This window comes from Mustela nivalis (genome assembly GCF_964662115.1).
Source record: "Mustela nivalis genome assembly, chromosome: 13".
NCBI lineage: Eukaryota > Metazoa > Chordata > Mammalia > Carnivora > Mustelidae > Mustela > Mustela nivalis.
The window spans coordinates 30,744,897-30,765,991 of record NC_139032.1 but is presented as its reverse complement, the minus strand read 5'-3'; the positions used below and the strand labels follow the sequence as shown (position 1 = coordinate 30,765,991).

The 21,095-nt window shown below is 40.1% G+C and overlaps 1 protein-coding gene and 1 long non-coding RNA gene across 35 annotated transcripts in view; both read left to right on the top strand.

Moving 5' to 3' along the window:
* The window catches only part of LOC309847296, a 202,222-nt gene that overhangs the window by 101,450 nt on the left and 79,677 nt on the right, over nt 1–21,095 (top strand). The gene's annotated exons all lie outside the window — the stretch shown is intronic.
* CDC14B (cell division cycle 14B) overlaps nt 1–21,095 on the top strand; it is a 107,920-nt gene that overhangs the window by 82,222 nt on the left and 4,603 nt on the right. For 7 of the 34 annotated variants that reach the window (XM_082697241.1, XM_082697250.1, XM_082697268.1 and 4 more), the window contains 5 exons: nt 1,549–1,687; nt 2,092–2,251; nt 2,944–3,041; nt 11,463–11,579; nt 15,939–16,297. In XM_082697241.1, the coding sequence (XP_082553367.1) occupies nt 1,549–1,687; nt 2,092–2,251; nt 2,944–3,041; nt 11,463–11,579; nt 15,939–16,203 (779 nt within the window). In that variant the 3' untranslated portion in view covers nt 16,204–16,297. Of the gene's footprint in view, nt 1–1,548; nt 1,688–2,091; nt 2,252–2,943; nt 3,042–6,776; nt 6,923–11,462; nt 11,580–14,398; nt 20,124–21,095 lie in introns of those variants that run through there. The other 27 variants (XM_082697246.1, XM_082697242.1, XM_082697252.1 and 24 more) reach the window with 13 other exon arrangements.

The window sequence follows — 21,095 nt, the reverse complement described above, 5'->3', positions numbered from 1 at the left end:
ATTCCCTTGGTGTTCTCTCCAGAACATACTTTCTCACTATTTGCAATATGAATAGGCCTAGAATTTCCTAAATGTTTAGTTTCTGTTTTTCTTTACAACTTTTTATTCAGTTCATCTGTCTCCTCTCACGTTTTACTTAAGGAGAAACCAGGCTGTACTTCAACAGTTTGCTTATAGGAGTGCCTGGGTGGCTCAGTGGGTTAAGCTTCTGCCTTCGGCTCAGGTCATGATCTCAGGGTCCTGGGATCGAGCCCCACATCGGGCTCTCTGCTCAGCAGGGAGCCTGCTTCCTCCTCTTTCTCTGCCTGCTTCTCTGCCTACTTGTGATCGCAGTCTGTTAAATAAATAAATAAAATCTTAAAAAAAAATAGTTTGCTTATAAATCTCCTTTTCTAAATATCCAAGGTTGTCATTCACAAGTTATACCTTACATAAAGCACTAAAACAATTTAGTCAGGTTTCCCCCATCCCCCAACACACACTTTCTAACAAGGTTTCCAGTAACATGTTCCTCATTCCCATCTCAGTCACAACCAGAATCACCATTAACACCCATATTTCTACCAACAGCCCCTTCAGTGTGGTCTTAAGTTTTTTCCAACATTGTGCCTTAAAACTTCCAGACTTTTACAGTTCCAACTCCAGAGCTCCTTCCCATTTTTACATATGTTACAGTAGCACAGCATTTTGCAAGTACCAAAATCTGTCTTAAGTGAGGGTTTTCCAGAGAAATTAGAACCAATGGGCTGTATATATAAAGAAAGAGATGTATTATAAGTAATTAGTTCATGTGAATATGGAGACTGACAAGTACAAAATCTGTCGTGTGAGTTGGCAGGCTAGAGACCCAGGAGAGCCGAGGTTGCGGCTTAAATCTGAAGGCAGGCTATTGGAGAATTCTCTCTAGCTTGGGGAAGCCAGTCTTTGTAATCTCTTCAGACCATCAACTGATTGGATGAGGCCCACCCACATTATGGAGGGTAATCTGCTTATTCACAGATCTAAATGTCAGTCTCTTCCAAATACACCTGCCAGGCTGACATACAAAATTAACCATCACAGGAGGTAATGATATAGTCTAGATGAGAGTAAAGGTGGACAAACAGAAATAGAGGTAAAAAATCCATGTGAAAATGGGAATAAAAGTAGAGTAGAAAAAACTGCTGGATGAGGGAAGAAGTGTAAAAGTTTAAGCTCATGCATTTGGAAAGATGGTGGTACCATTAACAGAAAACTCAGAGTAGAAAACTGTACTCATTGAGAATCATCACTTGGAAAAAGTGATTTTCACTGTTGACTACATAGAACTATCTGGGGGATGTAAGCAATCTCCATGTCCAGGCTATATCACATACCAATTAAATCAGAATTCTGGAGGTGAGACCCAGTGTTTTTTAATACCCTTCAGGTAATTACTGTGTGTATCCAAACTTGAGAACCGCTGTTGAGGGAAGCAAAATCATGGGAAGCCTTCTAAAAAATTGTACCTGCCCAACACAATTCTGGAGTACATGAGACCAGGTCCCTTTGGTTTGTTTCTTTTTCTAGCTGGCCTTGGACGAACAGGCACTCTAATAGCCTGCTACATCATGAAGCATTACAGGATGACAGCAGCTGAAACTATTGCTTGGGTCAGAATCTGCAGACCCGGCTCAGTGATTGGACCACAGCAACAATTTTTGGTGATGTAAGTAGACAGAGAACTTTGGTAATTCCTCAGGGGACACTTGGGTGTGGAAAATGATGGGAAGTAGGATTTTTCTTAGTCTCCAGTAGCAATAGGTAGTCTGTAGGACAGAGTCATTTGTGTGTGTCTTTCATCTTTCTGGAAAAGCTGTATTTTGATGATGTTATTTATTTATTTATTTATTTTTTTTTTAAAAGATTTTATTTATTTATTTGACAGAGAGAAATCACAAGTAGACAGGGAGGCAGGCAGAGAGAGAGAGAGGGAAGCAGGCCCCCTGCTGAGCAGAGAGCCCGATGCGGGACTCGATCCCAGGACCCTGAGATCATGACCTGAGCCGAAGGCAGCGGCTTAACCCACTGAGCCACCCAGGCGCCCCTGATGATGTTATTTAAATGCTCTAGGAAACAAGCAAGCCTCTGGTTGGACGGTGACTATTTTCGTCAAAAGTTAAGGTGTCAGGAAAATGGAAAACACAGAGCAGCTGTCTCAAAACTCCTCTTGGCTGTTGATGACATTTCAATCAATGGGGTCGAGAATCAAGACAAGCAAGAACCTGAACTGGTAATCGAACCATCCTCATCACACTGTTGTCATTGTTTTCAGTGCTGTTGAGGACCTTGTAGGATACGGGGAAATTGTAGATAAAAATAATAAAGTACATTTTGAGGGATTATCGTCATACTTTTTTTTTTTATACTTATAGCCCCCTCTAGGAACTTTTTATTCAAAATAGTTAATATAAGGTCATATGTCCATTAAACTAAAATTGTTTGTTTGCTTACTAGGCACCAGAAAAATGAGGTATGTGAAGTAAGCTCTTTAGATGAACCTAGTGACACTTCCCGTGTGCCTCCCCACCACCTTCCCATTTTGCGATAGTTAATTTGGGGAACTAGTTGTTTTCAGTTGGGAAATGTTAAAGAATCAGTTTAGAGGGTAGGGGTACTATAGTGAGTGGTGGTATGTGGATTGTGAAATTTTATGAAGACTGGTTCATTACTGAAAACCCATGATGCCTCCTCACAGTCAGTATGTTTTGTAACAAGAATGCTGTTGGGTTCAGTGTCTGTAAAGTCAACTAACTGTTGGTTGTCTTGAAATGCGACCTGTAGCTTTATTTTGAAAGCAGCAACATTTTTTAGAGTTCAGCAGTTTATTTGTATGTGTCTATGTGGATAAATGCAGGTGCTATGCTTTACTGCCTTAATACTTGCAACTTAAGTCACTAGCTCAGTGTTTCTTTACTTATACAGTACAGTGATGATGATGAAATCCATGGAGTGACACAAGGTGATAGACTGCGGGCCCTGAAAAGCAGAAGACAGTCAAAAACAAACGCTATTCCCCTCACGTGAGTCTGGTTTCTTTTGTGTGGTTGATGTTATGTAATATGTATAGGAGGTCCTTCGTGAGCATTTTTTCCCTGTTTTTCTCCATGGTCGCATGCCCATTATGCTACTTCAAAATGGTTATTGACATTATTTAAAACCCAGGGTTGTTGCCCAGGAAGCTCTCGGCTGTCCTTTATCTCCATCTTGTGTTGTAACCTCTCTAGGCTGTGTACATAGGAAAGCAGTATCGGGAATGCTTTTTCTCCATGGATAATCACCACGGGCCATCCTCAGGAGAGTGGCAGCAGATATAAACCACAGAATAACAGATTTGTCCAGAGTTGCTGAAATTGTGTATTTCCTTAAATTCACTACCATATTATAGGCCATTTGTTTGGATATGGTAGCATTTAATCAGGGATGACATTGTAGCTTTATGTTCTATTATTTTAGGGCAATAATGAACTAGATTAAATAAGAATTTTATATTTTTCATTTGAGGAGTTAGAAGAAGAAGAAGGTTTAGTATGGGATAGGAAGTTGTATAGTTAGTGTGTATATGCTCACCTGTACTTGAGTGTATAAGTGCTAGTTGGGATTCAACCTCATGGACCATCTAGGATTGTTAGAAAAATATGTAGAATTTAAAGACTTGGCCATTGCACTTTTTTCTAGTATATTCTTTAGTATATGCTTTCATTTATGCTGTTGGATTCCTTCCTTACAGTAACCTTTCTTTTCATTGTGGGGTACCACATTTCCAGTTATGTCCCTTTTTTTTTTTTTTTTTTTGGTGGGGGGAGAGAGAGAGAATCTTAAGTAGGCTCCATGCCCAGTGTCATGGCCCTGAGATCATGACATGAGCCAAAATCAAGCATCAGACCCTTAACTGACTGAGCCGCCCAGGCACCCCTCTGGTTATGGGGTGTTTTTTTTGTTGTTGTTATTTTGTTTTGTTTTATCTGATTGGGGGGGGCGGGGTGATGTAGACATGTCATTTTGTTCAGTAATCATCTTGTAATACAGTAAGGACCTAATGACATCATAAACGTTCATGGCAGAGAAGAACAGGCCTTCTTTTTAATTCACAGTGGTTCTTCACTGGCACCTCCTTGTTATCTAAAGTAGAATTACACAGAGGCATGTGTTGTCATGGGCCCCTGCCTTGAGATGTTTTTAAAAGACACACAGAAAAGAACGCAGTTGAAAAGGGCCATGTGAAGGACACGTGTCCGTGTGGACTACAGGCGTTCACTGGGCCTTCTCCAGTGTGGGGCAGCTGCATTTCACTGAGGAAGCTTTCAGAATGGTGCCTTTTGTGTCATTTATGTAACTCCAGATGCCATTTTGATTTTAATTTAGAAAATCTTGATCTAAGGCCTTGATGGTTCTTTTTATTTAGAAATATTGTAGTCCCTCCAGATAATCCTCCTGAGGCCAAAAGAGGCGTGATAGGTATAGGTACTCACCTCAAACAGTGTTAATTCTCCCCTGAGCATTTGAGTCTCCTGGGAGCTTGTCAGAATGTAGATCATGGTTTTGGGCCTGGGGTGTGGTCTGTGACCGCACTGCTGGCGAGCTTCCAGGTATAGCCCGCACGGCTGGTCCAGGGCTTTGCGTCATAAGCCCTAGAAAATGGGTGATTTGTGGGTTGCTTTTAGTTGTGCTCAGGTTTTTTATTTTGTTTTTATGAATCTGCAACATCAATTTATTTCTCAAAAGCTTCTGATGAAAAGTCAGGTTGGGAGTTGGAATGGGAATTCTGCTTAGTCAAAAGTTCTTGTTAAATAGGGCTTCTAGGAAATTTCCTTCAGTCACTCTTGAGTCTGCTACATTGCGAATATGTATTCCAGAGAGTTCATGTCACTTGCTGTGCTTTTCTACAGATGAGACCATTAAAGTTCCTTTAATAGCTGATAGATTTGTGGCATTATAAAAGAAAGCAATGAATGAGGCCTAAAATTCTAAATACCATTGGAAACCAGAAGGCGACACTAGACGTGATCACATTCACCTTTGCGTGTGAGGTGTCCCAGAGTGAAAATACTTATAAGAAGAAAAGTTAGTGAAAAAATACTTAGTACTGGTGATTCTTAAAAGCAAGTTTATAGTACTCAAAAATAGCATTCCAATTATTGTTTTCTATTTTACAAACAGTATTTGGGGGTGGGGGGTGTAAAGTTAAAGTTGTTAGATACTGTAAAGTAGTCCTTTTCTCAGAGAGTCTGTCTGATCCCAACTACCACGAAAACATTAAATCTGGTAGCACTGTGACCTTGACGGGATCTGTGGGACGTGACGGCAAGTATATTGTTGTCTGTGCTAAAATAGATTTGGTAGATTTTATAACTTCATCCATGCTGCCTTTCTGCATACTGCTCATTTCTGTCAGTGTTAAATGAAATAGTGCATAAAGAGTCCATTGTAGCCTACCTGGGAATAAGGTAAAAATATAGATCTAATTTGCTTTAAATCTTCCTTAGTAGCACAGTATGGATGGGTGTGCTCTCATCATTGGAAAATAATTCTTATGCCATGAATTTTAGGAGAAGAACGATGAAAAATCTGTGATGGAGATACTTGGATATTCAGACCATTCTGCCTTTAAGATCACTGTTAAATCAGTAACTACAAATGGAACTTGGGGTGGATAGAGAGTCTTCTAGTGTTCCTAAGCCAGTTATTCCATTCTGCCTAAATACTAAGCCCCTGTAATCTTAATATATATTAGTGGGTTTGTGTTTTTGTGGAAGGAGTAAATGAGCTGTAACTTGCTGCCAGGAATACCTTGCAGGGTGAGGTTAGATTGGATTTCAGGTCCATCCTCAGTGTAATCCCTTGTCACTAGAGACCATATAGGGTACCTGTTCAGTGATTAAGATGACAAGGACACCGATAAAGGTCTCATAGTAAGCCAGACAAGTCATTTATGACTTGATCAGCCCATTACTCGCATAGAGCAAATGTTCAATAGAGCCTTTTATGTTTGGTCACAGATATGTCCCTGGTGACCATTTAGAAGTAGCTGGATGGAGGCACCACTCTTCAAACTGTGAGGTTTTCTTCTTCACTGCCAAAAACTAGACCACTGGATTAAGAAATACTGAGCTGAAAGCCAGGTTTGGCCATAAGAGGAAAATGAATGAGGAAAACAACTGAGGAAATTTATCTTACGTTGATTTGTGGGGGAAATTTTCCTCATTTTGTGTTGCCCGGGGTTGGGGGTGCTTCGTTAGTCCTTATTTTCAAAGTCGACCATTTGCCTTAACTCTTAGATTATCCAGTGTGGGACTGCATTGAAATGAGATCACTGCTGCTGTGCTGTGTTCATTTATAATTGTGCCTCCTTTGAATCACTGTTAATGATCAGTCCAGGGCTGCGTGTTGTTCGGCTGGTTTTCCCTCCTTATCCTCTGGTTTGATTTAGTTTTCTGTGTGCATATCTTGTGCTTTTCGAAGAATTTCAATCCTGTAAGTACAACTCTGATTTCTGTATCATACAATTAAATTAACAAGGGCCAGTTATCCAGCTAGAGATTGGATCTAATCTTTTGTTGCCAAATACGAAATCAATTTAAAACTGAAGGTAGCATTTTCTCCCCAACATAAAATAGCAAAACTCCATCCTCGTTTCCCACCCCTTTGTATCTATCACAGGGTGTCTAAACTTCACACATGGCTTTGTTTATTTATTATTTTATTTATTTTGGCTTCCCAATTTGAACATCTGTTCTTTCCCCTTCACCCCTTTCCAGATGTTCCCTAGCTGTGCTGACCTCTGCACTGTGTAGTGTTGTCATCTGGTGGATTGTTTGTGACTACATTCTTCCCATCCTGCTATTCTGTCTTGATGGTTTCAGAACACAGTAGCCGTCGGGACCCTTTGACAGATAGCTGCTGTGTAAGTGTCCCATTCCATTTCTCTATACAGTCACCTCTGGTGGCCAGTGTGTTTCTCATGGTGCACGTTTTTCTCACTGTCACCTCTCCTAGCTTTGTTGGTTTGCCTCTTTTCAAAGGTTCTTTTTCTGAAACTTCCTAATTAATGGGATGGTGGGGAGGGGAGGCCTTCCCTGATCCTTTCCTATAGGGATACTAAAAAACAAATTTTGTTTTTAAGCTGTGCTTACTCTTAGCGCATTTTTTGAAATAGCAATTTATAAAGTCACCAAAATAGTTTCTTTTTCCTATCAAAAATAGTTAGTGAGTCTGGGATAATTGGGGTGTTTTTCTTTCAGTCAATTTCCTCTAATTTCCAGAGTAAATGTCTTCAGCATATCCTTTTCAATCTAGCAAAAAGAATTTGCCCACTGATTTTCATGCTGTTGTAGAGATTTGCCTTTGCAGCTAGTGAGCGTTGTGTGGTGTTTCCCCTCCGACTCCGCCGTTGGTTGCAGTGCTTTTAGCCGCAGCTGCTTCCCTGCTAAGTCTTCTGCCTTGAGTAAGCAGAATCTTCTCCTTGGCTTCATTTCACATCCTTCCCTGTAGGGAGTACAGTTAGTACAGTTTTCAAAAATCATGTTAAATGGAAATAGGACAGCAGAGAAGACTGGAGTCCCTTGTTCAGCCTCGTGCTTCTGCATGACTGCTCCTGTGCTCACTTTCTTCCATTTTCCTTTCCCAGAAGTAATCAAAACACCCTTTTTAGGTGATTATAGCAGATTTTGTATTCTCTTGTTATCTTTCACCCTGAAATGAATATCTTAACAGTGAACAGACTTTTTGTTCTGCAGTAGAGTGTGGCAGGAAGCTTCCCCAGGGGAACACCGTGCAGTTGCCACCAAGAGCATAGGAAGGAGGGTGTGTCCTGTGAGAGTGTGGTTCACCACTACCCTCTTATGTCTACACTGCATTCTTTTTTCTCTGAAACTCTTCCTTTAGCTCATATTTCAAGAATTCATTCTCTTGTTCCAACTTGGACTTCGGAGTTGTAAAGGAGCATGAAAGTTCCTTTTAGGATCTCCTCCAAAGTGGAATTCCATTGCAACCAACTCTCATACTTTATACTTCATGGCTTCCTGGAGTGTCTTCAGATGGCTAGAAAAGATTTAAAAATCCAGCAGATGCCATTTTTTTCAAAATTAACATGTTCCTATTATGACCTTTTCTCAAGTATCTTATTAATCCCAAGTTTATTATTGCATAGACAGATAAGCAGTATTTCTGATACAGGTCTTTTTGTTTTTCTTTTTTTTCTTTTATTCCTCTTACTAAGCTTAGGTATCTGCATATTCTGACTCAAGAACACCATGCACTACATAGATTTATTCTCAGACTGTTCTAAGTGGGAAAGGTATTTCGGATACCTGGAGTTCTAAACGGGTGGAATCGTTGCTAATAATACTTAGGCACTTTGTAGTTGTATTACTTTTCCTAAGGTAAGTTTAAAAATGGTCTCTATCAGACACTTTTCTTTTCAATATTCTGTGTAAGATATAATCTTTTTTTATTGTTATTACCGATATTTTCCAATGCATTTGTAGACCCAAAGAGTATTATTCAGTTTAGCTTGTCTGATTAAATTGGAATTTACAGAAACAGAAGCCTTCAGCAGTAACAATGATGTAAACAGGTATAATCTTTATAGTTACCTTGTGAGGGGACTACTTACGGGTATCGTTTCTGGTATTCACCTCTATTGGCTGATGACGTATCATGGCCTGATAGTCTGATTTTCCAGGCATGCCAGGTAACAGCCTATTCCACACTATAGATGTCTGTGTCAGATTCTCTGAGACAGTGGCAAAGGAGAGCCTGAAAGTTGTAGGGCCTCAGGCCCATCATTTGGAAAGTTTGTTTAGTGTTGGTGGATAACCAAGTGTAAATAGTATAGTGCACAGTCTCACTGATGGATTCTTTTCTTGGAACTGAACATTTATGTTCAAAGCATTTTGTAGTTTGAGAGGTAAGAGAACTGGCTTGGCAGTTACTTGCTTTGCTATATGCCTCAAGTTGCAAGTCTCGGTCTGAGAATACTGGGTCTCAAAAGAGGTTGCCAAAAAGAAGGTGAACTGTTGTGTGGGCAAGACATAAAAAGGAGGACTGCAGATTAAGGAAAAGATGGAAAGGAATTTACAGAAACAAAAACCTTCAGCAGTAACAATGATGTAAACAGGTTTAATCCTTACAGTTACCTTTTGTGGGAAGTATTTAGGGGTACTAGGAAAGGAGAAAATATTTATGTAGAATATTGCTCTGCAAAGCCATGTGATTGGCCTGGTTTGCACAAGGTGAGAAGCAGTGGCCTCCCACATGTCTTGGGGTAGGGTGGATCTACCTTACGTTTGGTGTGGTGGGAGTTTACCAAGGTAATAATCTAAGTGTAGTTGCTGGGGGGTTTTCCAGTTTACTGATGCATAACTTACAGATACAACTGCTGTGTTGTTAATGCAAATAACTAGTTACCTGAATCTCTACTGGTGTGATTAAATACGTTCCAGGTTTCTGTCATGCTTTTATTTTCAAAATAGCCATATGAATTATTTACATTAATTTTATAGAGAAAGAAATGCTTTCTAAAAGATGTTTCCTGCCAGCCTGAAATTTGATTTAGCAGCGATTTCTTTTTTCAAATAGTGAATATTTCAGTAGTAGTTAAGAAATCAAGATTTAAATTTCCTAAAACAAGTAATATATTGGCTCTTGTTTTTATGTTAATGATTTTACAAGGTGGGGATTGTCTATACTTTTGGCCGCCAGTGGCCTCAAATTATTTGACAAGTTGGTGTGGTATTTCCAAATAAGCTAAAAGGAGTCTTATTTTCTCTCTTTGGCTAAATGGAGATAAAACCCAGGAGCCTCACAGAACAGGTGTGAGACCCCCAGACTGGGGCTTCAAAAATAGCAGTAGAAGTTTGGTGGTTGTTTTGTTTTGCTTTATGAAAAATTCTATATTCAAATCCTGTTAGTAGAGACCATTAAATATTCTCCTGTCCCCTCCCCCACCCCATTTGATATGATCAGAAAATTTTTTAAATCCTTGTTTTCGGAGGTGGAAATCATATACCAGCGTGGTTGGTTGCCTTCTTTGATCACACTGTCTGCATATACCTTTTCTGTGTTGTTAGAGTGATGAAGCTTTGTGAGAAATCCCAAGGCAACCATTGGTTCATTTACCCAGGATCAGTTTCCTTCTGAGACCGAAGGCCTGTTTCATAGGCTTTAAGGAAGACTATGGGGATAAAGCAAACCAGCTGAGGAGAGCAGCCCCCCCCCCCCCCAATAGCTTGGAAACCCCTGGCCTCCAGGCTGCCTCTCTGGTCCACTGCCACCCATCGCGTTTTTTTGTTTTTTTGTTTTTTTTAAAGTGATGAGAAGTTAAGCATTTTACTAAATGCTGAATATGCTTTGGTTTGGGTTAATACTCAGAATTTACAGATCTTTGCTGCATTTTGAGGACCTGGCTTTGGTTATTAATTAACATGGCAGTAACTAAGGCATAGGAGACAGGCATAGGAGACATATTAGTTAGTTGTAATGGTTCTGTTTACTCTTCATGAGCTGGGTCCTCCTAAGTGGTTATCCACTCTCACCTTTGTTTGGACATGAGAGGAGGAAGCTTATTTTTAAGGCAGTGTTTTCTCCTACAGAAAAATAAAAGTCAAGTGTATATATAAATGTGTGTGTATGTAGTTCAGCATTTTGGTCATTATCTGTTGAAGAAAAGGGTTGCACATAAAATCTTTTGATGTTTTCTGCTGTTTTCCCTGTGACCATTCAATGAGGAATTACAAAACACCCTCTACTTTTGAGCAAGGTACTTTATGTGGGCTTTATCTGAGGGTGTTCTTCTGACTCATGAATTTGCCTCCTGGACAACCTACACCCATAGGCATCAGTTATTTTAGAGATTAATTAAATCAAGATTCACAAAATTCAAACAATTTTGCTTTCATGTGAATGGTACTTAGTGATTTAGTGAGTAGTTATAATCTAGACAAAATTCAAGTTTTGTTTGAACATATTTTAAAAATTGAAATGTTATATAAAGTAAGTATTGATTTGGGGTATATTGCACATACTTTCACCTCCAAAGAGTGACTATTTTATAGATTTTTATATTCATATTCTTTAGAATTTGGGGCTTTTAAATGATTTCTTGTTTTCATGACTAGAATTCTGAGAATCTACTTTTACTTTGGGGCACAAAGATTTGTTCTACTGATTGATTTCTTTGGTGTGAGAATTGCTTAAGAAGCCAGGTGATTTTTTCCTTAAAGCAAGGTAAATTCAGGTTATCTTTGTGTAACCTTCATGGGGAAAAAAAAAAGACTTGGATGTGAAAATGTGTTTTAGATTTTTTTTTGGCAAATGTGTTTGTGGAAAATCCTATCAATTTTCAATAAAATAATTTGCACTAAAGTGCAAAGACGCCTTCCTCCGTCAAGTATTTGAAAATTGTTTCAGTGAATATAATCTTATTTTTTTCCAACTGTTTTCAGAGTAATTCTTCAGTCCAGTGTTCAGAGCTGTAAAACATCTGAACCTAACATTTCTGGCAGTGCAGGCATTACTAAACGAACCACCAGATCTGCTTCAAGAAAAAGCAGTTTTAAAAGGTGAGAAAAGAATCCTACTCTTCTGAAAAGTTCCAAGCATTGATTTTCAAGTTTAACCTTCTGAAGATAGAAATGAAGAGAGAAAGAGAGGAGAAAGCAGAGTCCCTGTGACAGGAAATTAATCAAATGTGTTTGACTTGTTCATCATCTAAGAAAATCTGGGCCATTGCTAATGTAGGGTTTTTGTTTTGTTTTGTTTTTCAGAGGTGGTTCTCAACACTGGAAATGTGGTCTCGGGGTCAGATTATGGGAGAATTGAGAGGGTTGTACTCAATACATTTTTGTATTTCCATAGCTCTCTGTTAGGCTCAGAGGAAATTTTTTTGTATATCAGATACAGCAAAATTGTTGGAGAATTAGCTGCAAATAAGTGTGATGGTGGGATATGAGAACACCAGTGAGTCTGGAATCCTTCTTTACCTAGGGCCTGGTCTCTTGGCCACAGTACACACCCAGGGGGGTTTATGCTTTCACCTGGAGCCCAGCATCTTCCTTTCCTTCATTATTACAGGCTATGACAAGAACATGCACACGGTTCCATGACCAAATCCATTACTCATTATTGTTTTTGGTGGTTAATCATGAACTGAAAGCAGACATTTCACTTTTAGCATATTCCAGGAGCACTCCCCTTTTGAAGGAAGAGCAAATAACCTACTTACTGTCATCTCAGGAGGGGAAGGCAGGCGCCCTTTTGTGTTTGTGCATCTTTGCCTGTGTTGACAACAGCCTGTGGTCCTGTGCTCATGGCCCAGTGCCTCTCTTATAACAGACCACAAGCAGCCTGAAGATAGTTTGAACCAGACTTTAAAACATCCTTCACGATTTTCCTTGCTTCTTTTTTAACTTTCTGCCCTCATATATTTGAGGCTGTGGGATGGCTGAGTTAGTCTCCAGGGCAGGTTTTCAGCAGCCTGCATCCTGAGGGACTTGCTAGTCCTTAGGGACTAGCTCTCCCACAGGGAGAGCTCTGTGTCTTTGTGTGTGTGTGTGTGCGTGCGTGCGTGTGTGTGTGTGTGTGTTTTGTTTTTTTAAGGAATTGTTCAGTTCTTCCAGTCTCCCCTTCTGCTCATTTTTTCATTATAATTTCACTACATATGTTTACTTACACAAGAATGTGATGGGGCCTTAGTTCAAGTAGTTGAAGACACCAACTCATAATTTGGGGATTTTGAATTTTTCATTGAAAGGTATAAAATATTCATAAATTTTTTATTCTTTAATTCCATTTGAAAAGAATATTAGAGAAATACTGACAGAAAGTCAAAGATTTAGGTACATTATAACATAATACCAATATGGTATTTATAACAGTGAGGAAGAGGAGATGGGCTGAAGATTGTTGAATTATGCCAAGTGAATCAAGAGTCATGTTTTTAAAGAAAACTTAATGGCCTGGATAAATGCTCATGAAGCAATAAGTGAAAAGAGCTATGCATAAAAACTATGAAATATTACTCTAGTTTTGTAAAAGTACAATATACTTTATGTATAGAAATGTATACATCTATAAATATATGTATATGCTTATACATATATTTATGTATATGTAAGTTTATATTATACATATATTTAAATATTTATATATACATACATTTCTATGCATGTATGGAAATAATGTAATGGAAAATATGCTGTATTATTAACAGTTCTTCTAGCTGGTAGGACAGTTAGGGAGTTCTACTTCTTTATCATTTTCTTTTTCTCCAAATTTTTTACAATAAGTAGGGGGAAATGGGAGCATTTTAACTGACATTTTAGGTGACTTAAACTATTAAAAATTCAAATAAAAAGCCTGTAGTCGGGACAAGTTAGACATGTTTTGAATGAACTTTTTTTTTTTAGGTATAATTACTCAGGCTTCCATTACAGTTGAATGTGTCTTGCACATTTAATTCTACTTTCTGCTTTTCTGGATTGTGCTCTTCAGGCTACAGAGGAATAGAGTCCAGGAACCGGGACCACGCATACCCAGTCACACCATGTTCCTCTGAGGGGTGTGGCCCTGCGGCAGTTTTTCCATCTAGGTCTTGTCTAGTGATCTAAACTTGTGTTTCTCAGCAGAGGTGGTTCCTGATTGCAGTGAGCATCTGCCTGAGGTCCATGTACCAGATGCTTTGAGGGGTTGAAAGTAGAGTTCAGACTGAATATACTTGACTGAATTTTGAAATGACCCAAAGCAGTTTCCAGGCATTTGGGATAGTGCCAAAAGCCAAAAGCCTTCTTCTAAATTCTCAGAGTGGACTTTCAGAAATTCTAGGAAGGATGAAGAAATAAACCAATGAGAGAGAATTGGGTTTTGAGTATGTTTCCCACCTCCCTTCATGCAGGGTCTCCTTGGCCTCTTTTGGGTCTTTGACCTGTGTTCACATCACCTTAACTGTGAGCCACCTACAGCTCATAAAATGAAGGCAAATACATTATGTACAGGTTCCATTTCCTGGTTCTAGGAAATAGAGTTGATATAGCCAAGCTGTAGCCTGCAGCTTTTATCCTACTGAATAGTATTTATTTTTCATTGAAAAGTAATGAGGGAATTGACACATTTGTGCATAGTCTGATTCAGGACAAAGCACTATAAGATTGTTGAGTAAAGTATTGAATTGAAAACTTTGCTAGACAGCAATACAAGGAAATGAACGTAGTATACCTTTCAGTATAAAATAAATACCTCCAAGGCGCCAGCATTACCTGTGTGCTGTTACCCCACCTCGGAAGCCTTCTCTTTGCAGGTTGGTGTTCACACATGATCGTCCTCGTCCTATCTGTCCTGCCATTGGAACTTGACCTTTCATGCCCATGTTCTGTTCCCTTCCTAGAGGCTTCCGGGATGAAGACCTTACCTAAGCACACTTTCCACTGATTTGGCTCTTTCGATTTTTGACAGTTTACTGAGAGGCTGTACGACTTGGGACAACTTTTCCACAAACACATTAAAAGAGCGATTATTTGGAGGCTGAAAAACTAGGTGGTGTCATAAATCTTTGCTGTGGGGAAGAAGTGCCCCCATGTTTCTCTCCTGGCAGATGCTCATTCCCTCTCGTACCCATTGAACACAAGCCTCATCTGAGCCTCCTGAGCCTCTGCTGTGGCCCAGCGTGCAGTTACTGAAAGAAGTAAATTAATGGGCTTCTACCTCTCCCAATTGCTGTTAGAGCTATAAATCATTCTGCTGTTTCTCTTTTAAGAATTACTAAATCCATTGGAGAATTGACCTGCTTTCCAGTGTTCGTTCTTTCGGAGGAGCTCTCTTAGAGTCTTGAAAGTTCCATCATTGTGCCTCTGATTGAGGACCTGCAGTCACCTCATGGGGTACAATCCAATTCAGTTCAAGTCTTGACCCAACATATGTACCATCAAGTGCATGTTTCTATAAGCATGTGCTATTTCCTTGGAGGAGTCCTATTTTTCTTTCCTTCATTTTCTGAGAAAATGGTCATGGACAAGTGGTTTTTTTTTTTTTTTTTTTCCAAGTTATGTCATTGGGAATCATCACTTTCTGTTCCACCTGTCAAACCAACCTAATGTTCCTGGCTTTTGAGGTATTTTGCAGCTAATTATCCATATCATGGGGGAAGATAAATGCTCAGGGTGCCTTCCTTGGCCTCTAAAAACGTGAGTGTATCCAGGAGCTCTACTGTTGGGAGTACCACATTCAGGACTTCTTGGGCTTTTGAGGTCTGCTCATTTGTGACTTTTATCATCATCATGCCTGCCACTGCTTCTTGTCTCTTACAGTCTCAGGTCTCAGTGTTCATTCCACCATTCTGGGCTCCTGTCTTTCTGTTACAGTCTTTATCTCTGAAAGTGCATCTACATAGAAGCACCAGAATGTTGTTGCTAAATAACCTTTTTAAAAAATGTCGGTTTCCTCTGATCTTCTAAGATACTGATTCCCCTTTGAAATTCCAGACATTTCTCCACTTGGGTGCACCAGTTGACCTGGACCCTTATAGAAACGCAGTGTTCCATTGGGGTCTCCATAGACTAAGTGATGGATTCAGACAAGCTACTCTCCTAGAGCGCCATCAGCACCCAGTGAGGGCACCTCCAGATGAGAACTGGCTTCTCTGACTCTACCCATTGCTTAGTTTCTTCTCTGAAAGTTGCTGTTGAGTTCAAAGTTGACAGAATAAATTGGGGAGGATAGAAGGGAGGTGGGGTGACCGTCAGTCCAGGTCAGTTTCCAAAGGCGGGATGGCTTTTCCTGGGGGGGAGGGCGGTGCCCAGCTGGCAGTAGGCCCAAGCTCCACTGGAAACTGCTTGAGGGGCCAGAGCTTTTTCTGTGACCGAATTCTGACTTTGGAAATAATCAAGTAACACTTCTTTATCTTTTCATTCTTTCCACCTTTCCCACAGCCTGGTTCCTCAGAGGGAAGGAAGGAAAAGGAATGCTTTGCAACAAATGCCCTTAATGGCATTATGGTACTCGCATTGCTCTGCTGCTTCTGCCCACCCTTCCTGTTTTCTTTGTTTTTATTTTTATTTTTTATTTTTTTGCAGAACTCAACCTTTTTCTGCTCTGCCTTTCTCTCCCGTTTGTCTTTACTTTATGGTTGGTACTGTACTGTCTTTTCCAAAATACTTGTCATTAAAAAAATTATACAAAGTGTATACTTTTTAGCATGTCACTACTTTTATTATGTTGCCTTCCTTGTCTTTTGGTAACTACATACGGGACACTTGGAAACCTTCATGGTAAAATCCTTTTTTTTCTCCCCCTGTAGTCCCTCCATTTCAAGGACTAAAACAGTCTTGCGTTAAGTAAAAACCTGTGACCAGAACTGAAGGAAGACTCTAGGAACAGAGAACTACAGCAGGACTTAGCACAATTTATTTGGAAACAAAACAAAATTGCAAAAAGCCTTAGCTGCTTTCCACCTAAGAAGTTTATTCAAGGAAGACAATGTCCACTGGAGTTTAAATAACTACATGAGTTTGGGCACAAGCAGTGACTTGACGAAGGCCCAGCTCACCTTTTATAGAAATGTCTCGAGTTTAATGACAAAAAAGCTGTTGTAAATTTAGTCTCAGGTGTAAATATCAAAAGCCCTCTGCTGTCAGGAGAGCTGACCAGTTTGTGTGGTGCACGTGTGTCCCTGTGATGGCAATCATTTTAGCTGCTGGCCTTCAGAAGAAGTGAGGATCTGATGGAGGTTTTTTATGTATTTATTTTCTGTCCATCCTGTGTCAAAATTTGTAAAGAGAAAACAGGCGTTACTGAAATGATTCTCTCTGTAATTTGATACCGTTTCGTTTAACCATCTTCAGTTCAACATTTGTAACGTGGTTGTAATGGTAACTCTGTTAAGTACCCAAACTGCTTGTCTTCCACCAAAGAGTGCTTTATTAACAAGAACCTGTGAAAACCCTGTTTGAACACTGTTGGATGTTGTGATAAAAAGTGGTACTTTGGCAACCTAAACTGGTAAGAGAATGTGAGCCGTAGCTCTAGGAAGACTCGGGAGGGGAAACTGGCTTCAGAGTTGGAAGATTGTTGTAAGTCATTCCTCTATGTGTTGTTGAGGAACTGGAGAATGCCAAGGCTGCCCACTGTTTGGTTGCTCAGTCCTACAAACTAAAATCATATTTCCATCCACACATGATTTAAAAAAAAAACAAAAACAAAACAGCACTGTTGGTGTTTTCCCTTGGAAACAGCCATCCCAAATAATGGTGGCTTAAAAGAAAAAAAAAAAAGGTACTGCTTTATTAGGGTCTTTCTTTGTAGCATTGTGGATTTCTTTTTTGTGTGTGTGATCTGCCTAAGGCCATTCACATACCCTTTGATTTCAGTAACAGTTATTCATATCTGGATTTCCGTTGTTTGTAAATAAGAGACTCACTGTTGCCTTTGGTTAGGGAATACAACTAACTCTTTGCAGAGTGCCTTCGCCCCTCCCCCCTACAAAACACAGCAGATCTGTGATACAAAGCAATCACAAAAATAATTTATTTGCTGGTAAAACAAAAAAATGGGGCCCAAAATACAAGAATATTTTGCAGTCACTTTGGTTACCTCCATAATAAAAAGTGAATGGCTTTAGTTATTGTTAACCAATTTTTGCCGGTCCTGGTTTGGAAAACAGGGGATACAATATGGAAAGGCTAGAGAAGGCAAATGCTTTCACATTACAAGATGAATGAACCAGGTGAGCAGGCAATTCCATTTTAAAAAGCTGCCTTTTTAACAAAACTTAGAGTGGTAGGAAGTGGTTGGAATAAACAGATTCAAGTCTGTTAATGCAAAAAGTTACTGGAAGACCATGGCTCCATTTTGATATTTACTCTCTTGGAGTAAATTAGAAGGTTGACTGGCTTTGAGGGGAGATGGCAGGTGCCACTGTCTTGGTCAGACAAGTGGCCTTTCCCCGTCAGGGGATGGGTCATGCTGGCTTTTGAACACTGGGGACTAGATCTCAGGAAAAAAAAAAAAAGGTGGCTTTCTGTCCCTGGAAGTGAAGAGACACAAAGACCCACTTACTGGATGGGAAGACCCCTCTTTGCTAAGCTCTGGATGGGAGGAGAAACATTCTATTTGCTGTCTCGGAGATAATACTAAGTATTCAGACTGTGCCCTTGCATAAAACATTGAATTCTCAGGGCAATTATTCCCGTTACAATTTTAAAGGCCATCTCTCCTGCATAAATAATCCAGGTAGTTATGAAAATCAAACTTCCATCTCAACTGTCCCCAGTTTGGCTTTTTACTACATCAGAAAAAGTTACATGTGCTGTCTCCCTCATAGTGAATAAGCCATTTGGTGTCTTGGCCAAGAGTGAAAAATCTGGGCTTCAGCATTAACCACAGTACTTTTTTATTTTACAAATTGCCTTTTTGTGTTGGCTGCTCAAGTTTCCAGCTAGAATTGCTATCACTGTGGCTCTTTCTAAAAATTCTTTTTGTGTTTAACAGGCCCACTAAAATGAGTCATGGGAAACTAGTGATTTGATAAAGAAGCATTCCGTAGAACGCACTGGGGAGTTGTAATAGTGGTTCAGGGCGACTTCACAGCACACCAGTAAACTTACTGGGGGTGTATGTAGAATCCAGGAAGTGTCTGGGTCTGACTGATGGAAAGTTCTTTCTGCTATGAATAAGAGTGGATTCTTTTTTTCCCCTAACGGAAACTTCAGCACCCCAGAATCTTCTGAGATTCTAACTCCCTTGTCATAAGAAAGACCCTGTTGCTATGGAATATGAAGTAGGGCATGTCAGATGGAGAGATTTCTTCAAACTTGAAGCCTTAAATAGCTTTGAAAGGACACCGAGATAGTTTCTACTGGGATTAAAATTAGAAATGAATATTTTTAGGTGTTCTTGAAGCTTTTGGGGGACTCCTGTCCAAAGTCAGAGACAGTCCAAAGGAAGGGCGTCTGCAAAACCGGGTATCTAGAAAGTATAGACAGACTTCTCTTTTGTAATGCTAAAGAAAAACTAGAAATCTCTCTTAGCTGTCTGTGAAGAGGGGTAAATCCTGAGCTGTGCCTCACTAAAACAAGTAGCCTTCCTTGTCCCAGTAGCCGCTTCTGGGTGGCATGCTGCTCTTCTCATCTCCAGAGTTCTTCTGTTCTAAACTTGGCCCCATTAGCCTGTCACCCACCCACTTCTCTTCCCTCCTCCCCTCTCACGGGGGTGATTTCTACCTCTTTTCTTGGGCCACACATTTTTAAAGAGGAATTCCCAAGTGTTCTCACGAGGCAAATGTGCTTGCCCTTGGAGCCTGATGGCCGGTTCGGTACACCCTGCGGACCATCAGGCGCTTTGGGTGGTGTCGTGCCAAGAGCTTCTGGAGGCTTTCCTTTGCTTCAGTCACCACCATTCATGACAAATGAGCAATGCGCTCTTTTGATGTTTGTTCTAAAAGTAGCTTAACTGTTTCTCTTCATACATTTTTACAAGTAATTCTTGCATTTTGGAAAGCAGTGCTCATCAAAAACGACTTTAAAAAACTGTTTTAATTCTTTAATAGTTCTCTCCTGCGAAAAACTGTCCTGGTCAGGCTAGCTGCTCCTCCTCCATTTCTCCTCAATCTGAGTATTCCTCTTGTTGCTAAGTGGAAAAACTACAGATATGTCCAAAAGACTGGACAATTCACCTATACTGTGTAGGAAATTACCTCCTTAATTGCCCAGTAGAATTAACTGTCAGCAGCAGGTAAGTTCATCTGATTATAGTACTGCAGTTTTATATTAATAACTTGCAGACTTTTATCCAACCTGCACTCATGTACAGATTATTAAGAGTTTTAAAATGTGACTGATTAATCAGTATTTGATCAATCATTGTCCTGATTTTTTTATTAAAATGTATATTTCTAATCATATTTTATAAAGCCAAGAGAGCTGGTTGAATGAATGTTTATTTTCCTGAAGGTATTTTTAAGATAAAGCTTCATAATGGCCTGTAAACTTTGCATATCTATGTAGTTTGGTACGTATTGTCAAGTTTGAAAATCCTGTGTATTGTAACTGGTTTTATACAAAACATTGAATAGTGAAAATTGTATCATTATAATCATATAATTAAAAGTATTAACCAAACAGCCTTTTGGTTTATTGTATTCACTTGCCATTTGAAATCATGGTAGGGAGTGGTTGAAGTATGAAGTGGATATAACCTTCTGTATCAGTTCGCAAGACTGGGCAGCTGAACCAATTTATTTTCTTCCAGTTCTGTGGCTGGAAGTCCGAGCTCAGGGTGTTGGTAGGTTTCCATCCTTGGGCTTTTCTCTGTACACTCCAGTTCCTGGTGTCCTTCTGTCTGTCCTCTCCTTTTCTTATGATACCAGTCAGATTGCAATAAGGTCCATCCTAATGGGCTCATTTTAACTAATTACCTCTTTAAAAACCCGTCTCCAAGTGCGGTCACATTCTGAATCATTAGGGGTTAATGCTTCAGTAAGATCTTGGGGGATGCCCCTTCCTTAAGACAAGATAGTGAGGGGCTCCTGTTATGAATTCCTTCTAGATATACCCAGCACTAACTCAAGGAATGCAAAGGTTTGATTGGAGGAATTACTGAGGATAAGACACAAAAATCAGGCCCTTGGAGTCTCATGGATTGTAGACTATATTCCCCTCATGTGACCTGCCGAGGTCAGGATTAAAGAGCTAAGCGAGGGGCAGGACTAGCGCCAAGGTGCCCACATTCTGATGTCCAAGCATGGATGCCATCCCAAAGCCCTCTTCCTGCCTCCCCTCTGATGGCCTCTTGCTGGCCCGAACCCCAAGGACCTCATGCCCGCACCATCATGCACAGGATGTGTCAGGGACGGAGAAGCTTGTTCTGTTAGGAGTGCTGTCCTGTTCCCAAAAGAACTCAGCTTTGATTCATGCCAGGATACAGATTTCAAAGTACAAACCACAGGGACTTGCCTTCTCCCCACATCCAAACTTCCACCAGGCACCGCTACCCCCAGAGTGTGATTCGCGGGCTCTGTCCTCTGTTGAAAGCCCGCAGCATCTGCCTGCCCTCCGCGGTTGGCCCTGAGGCCCACACTAGGTCACACGCCC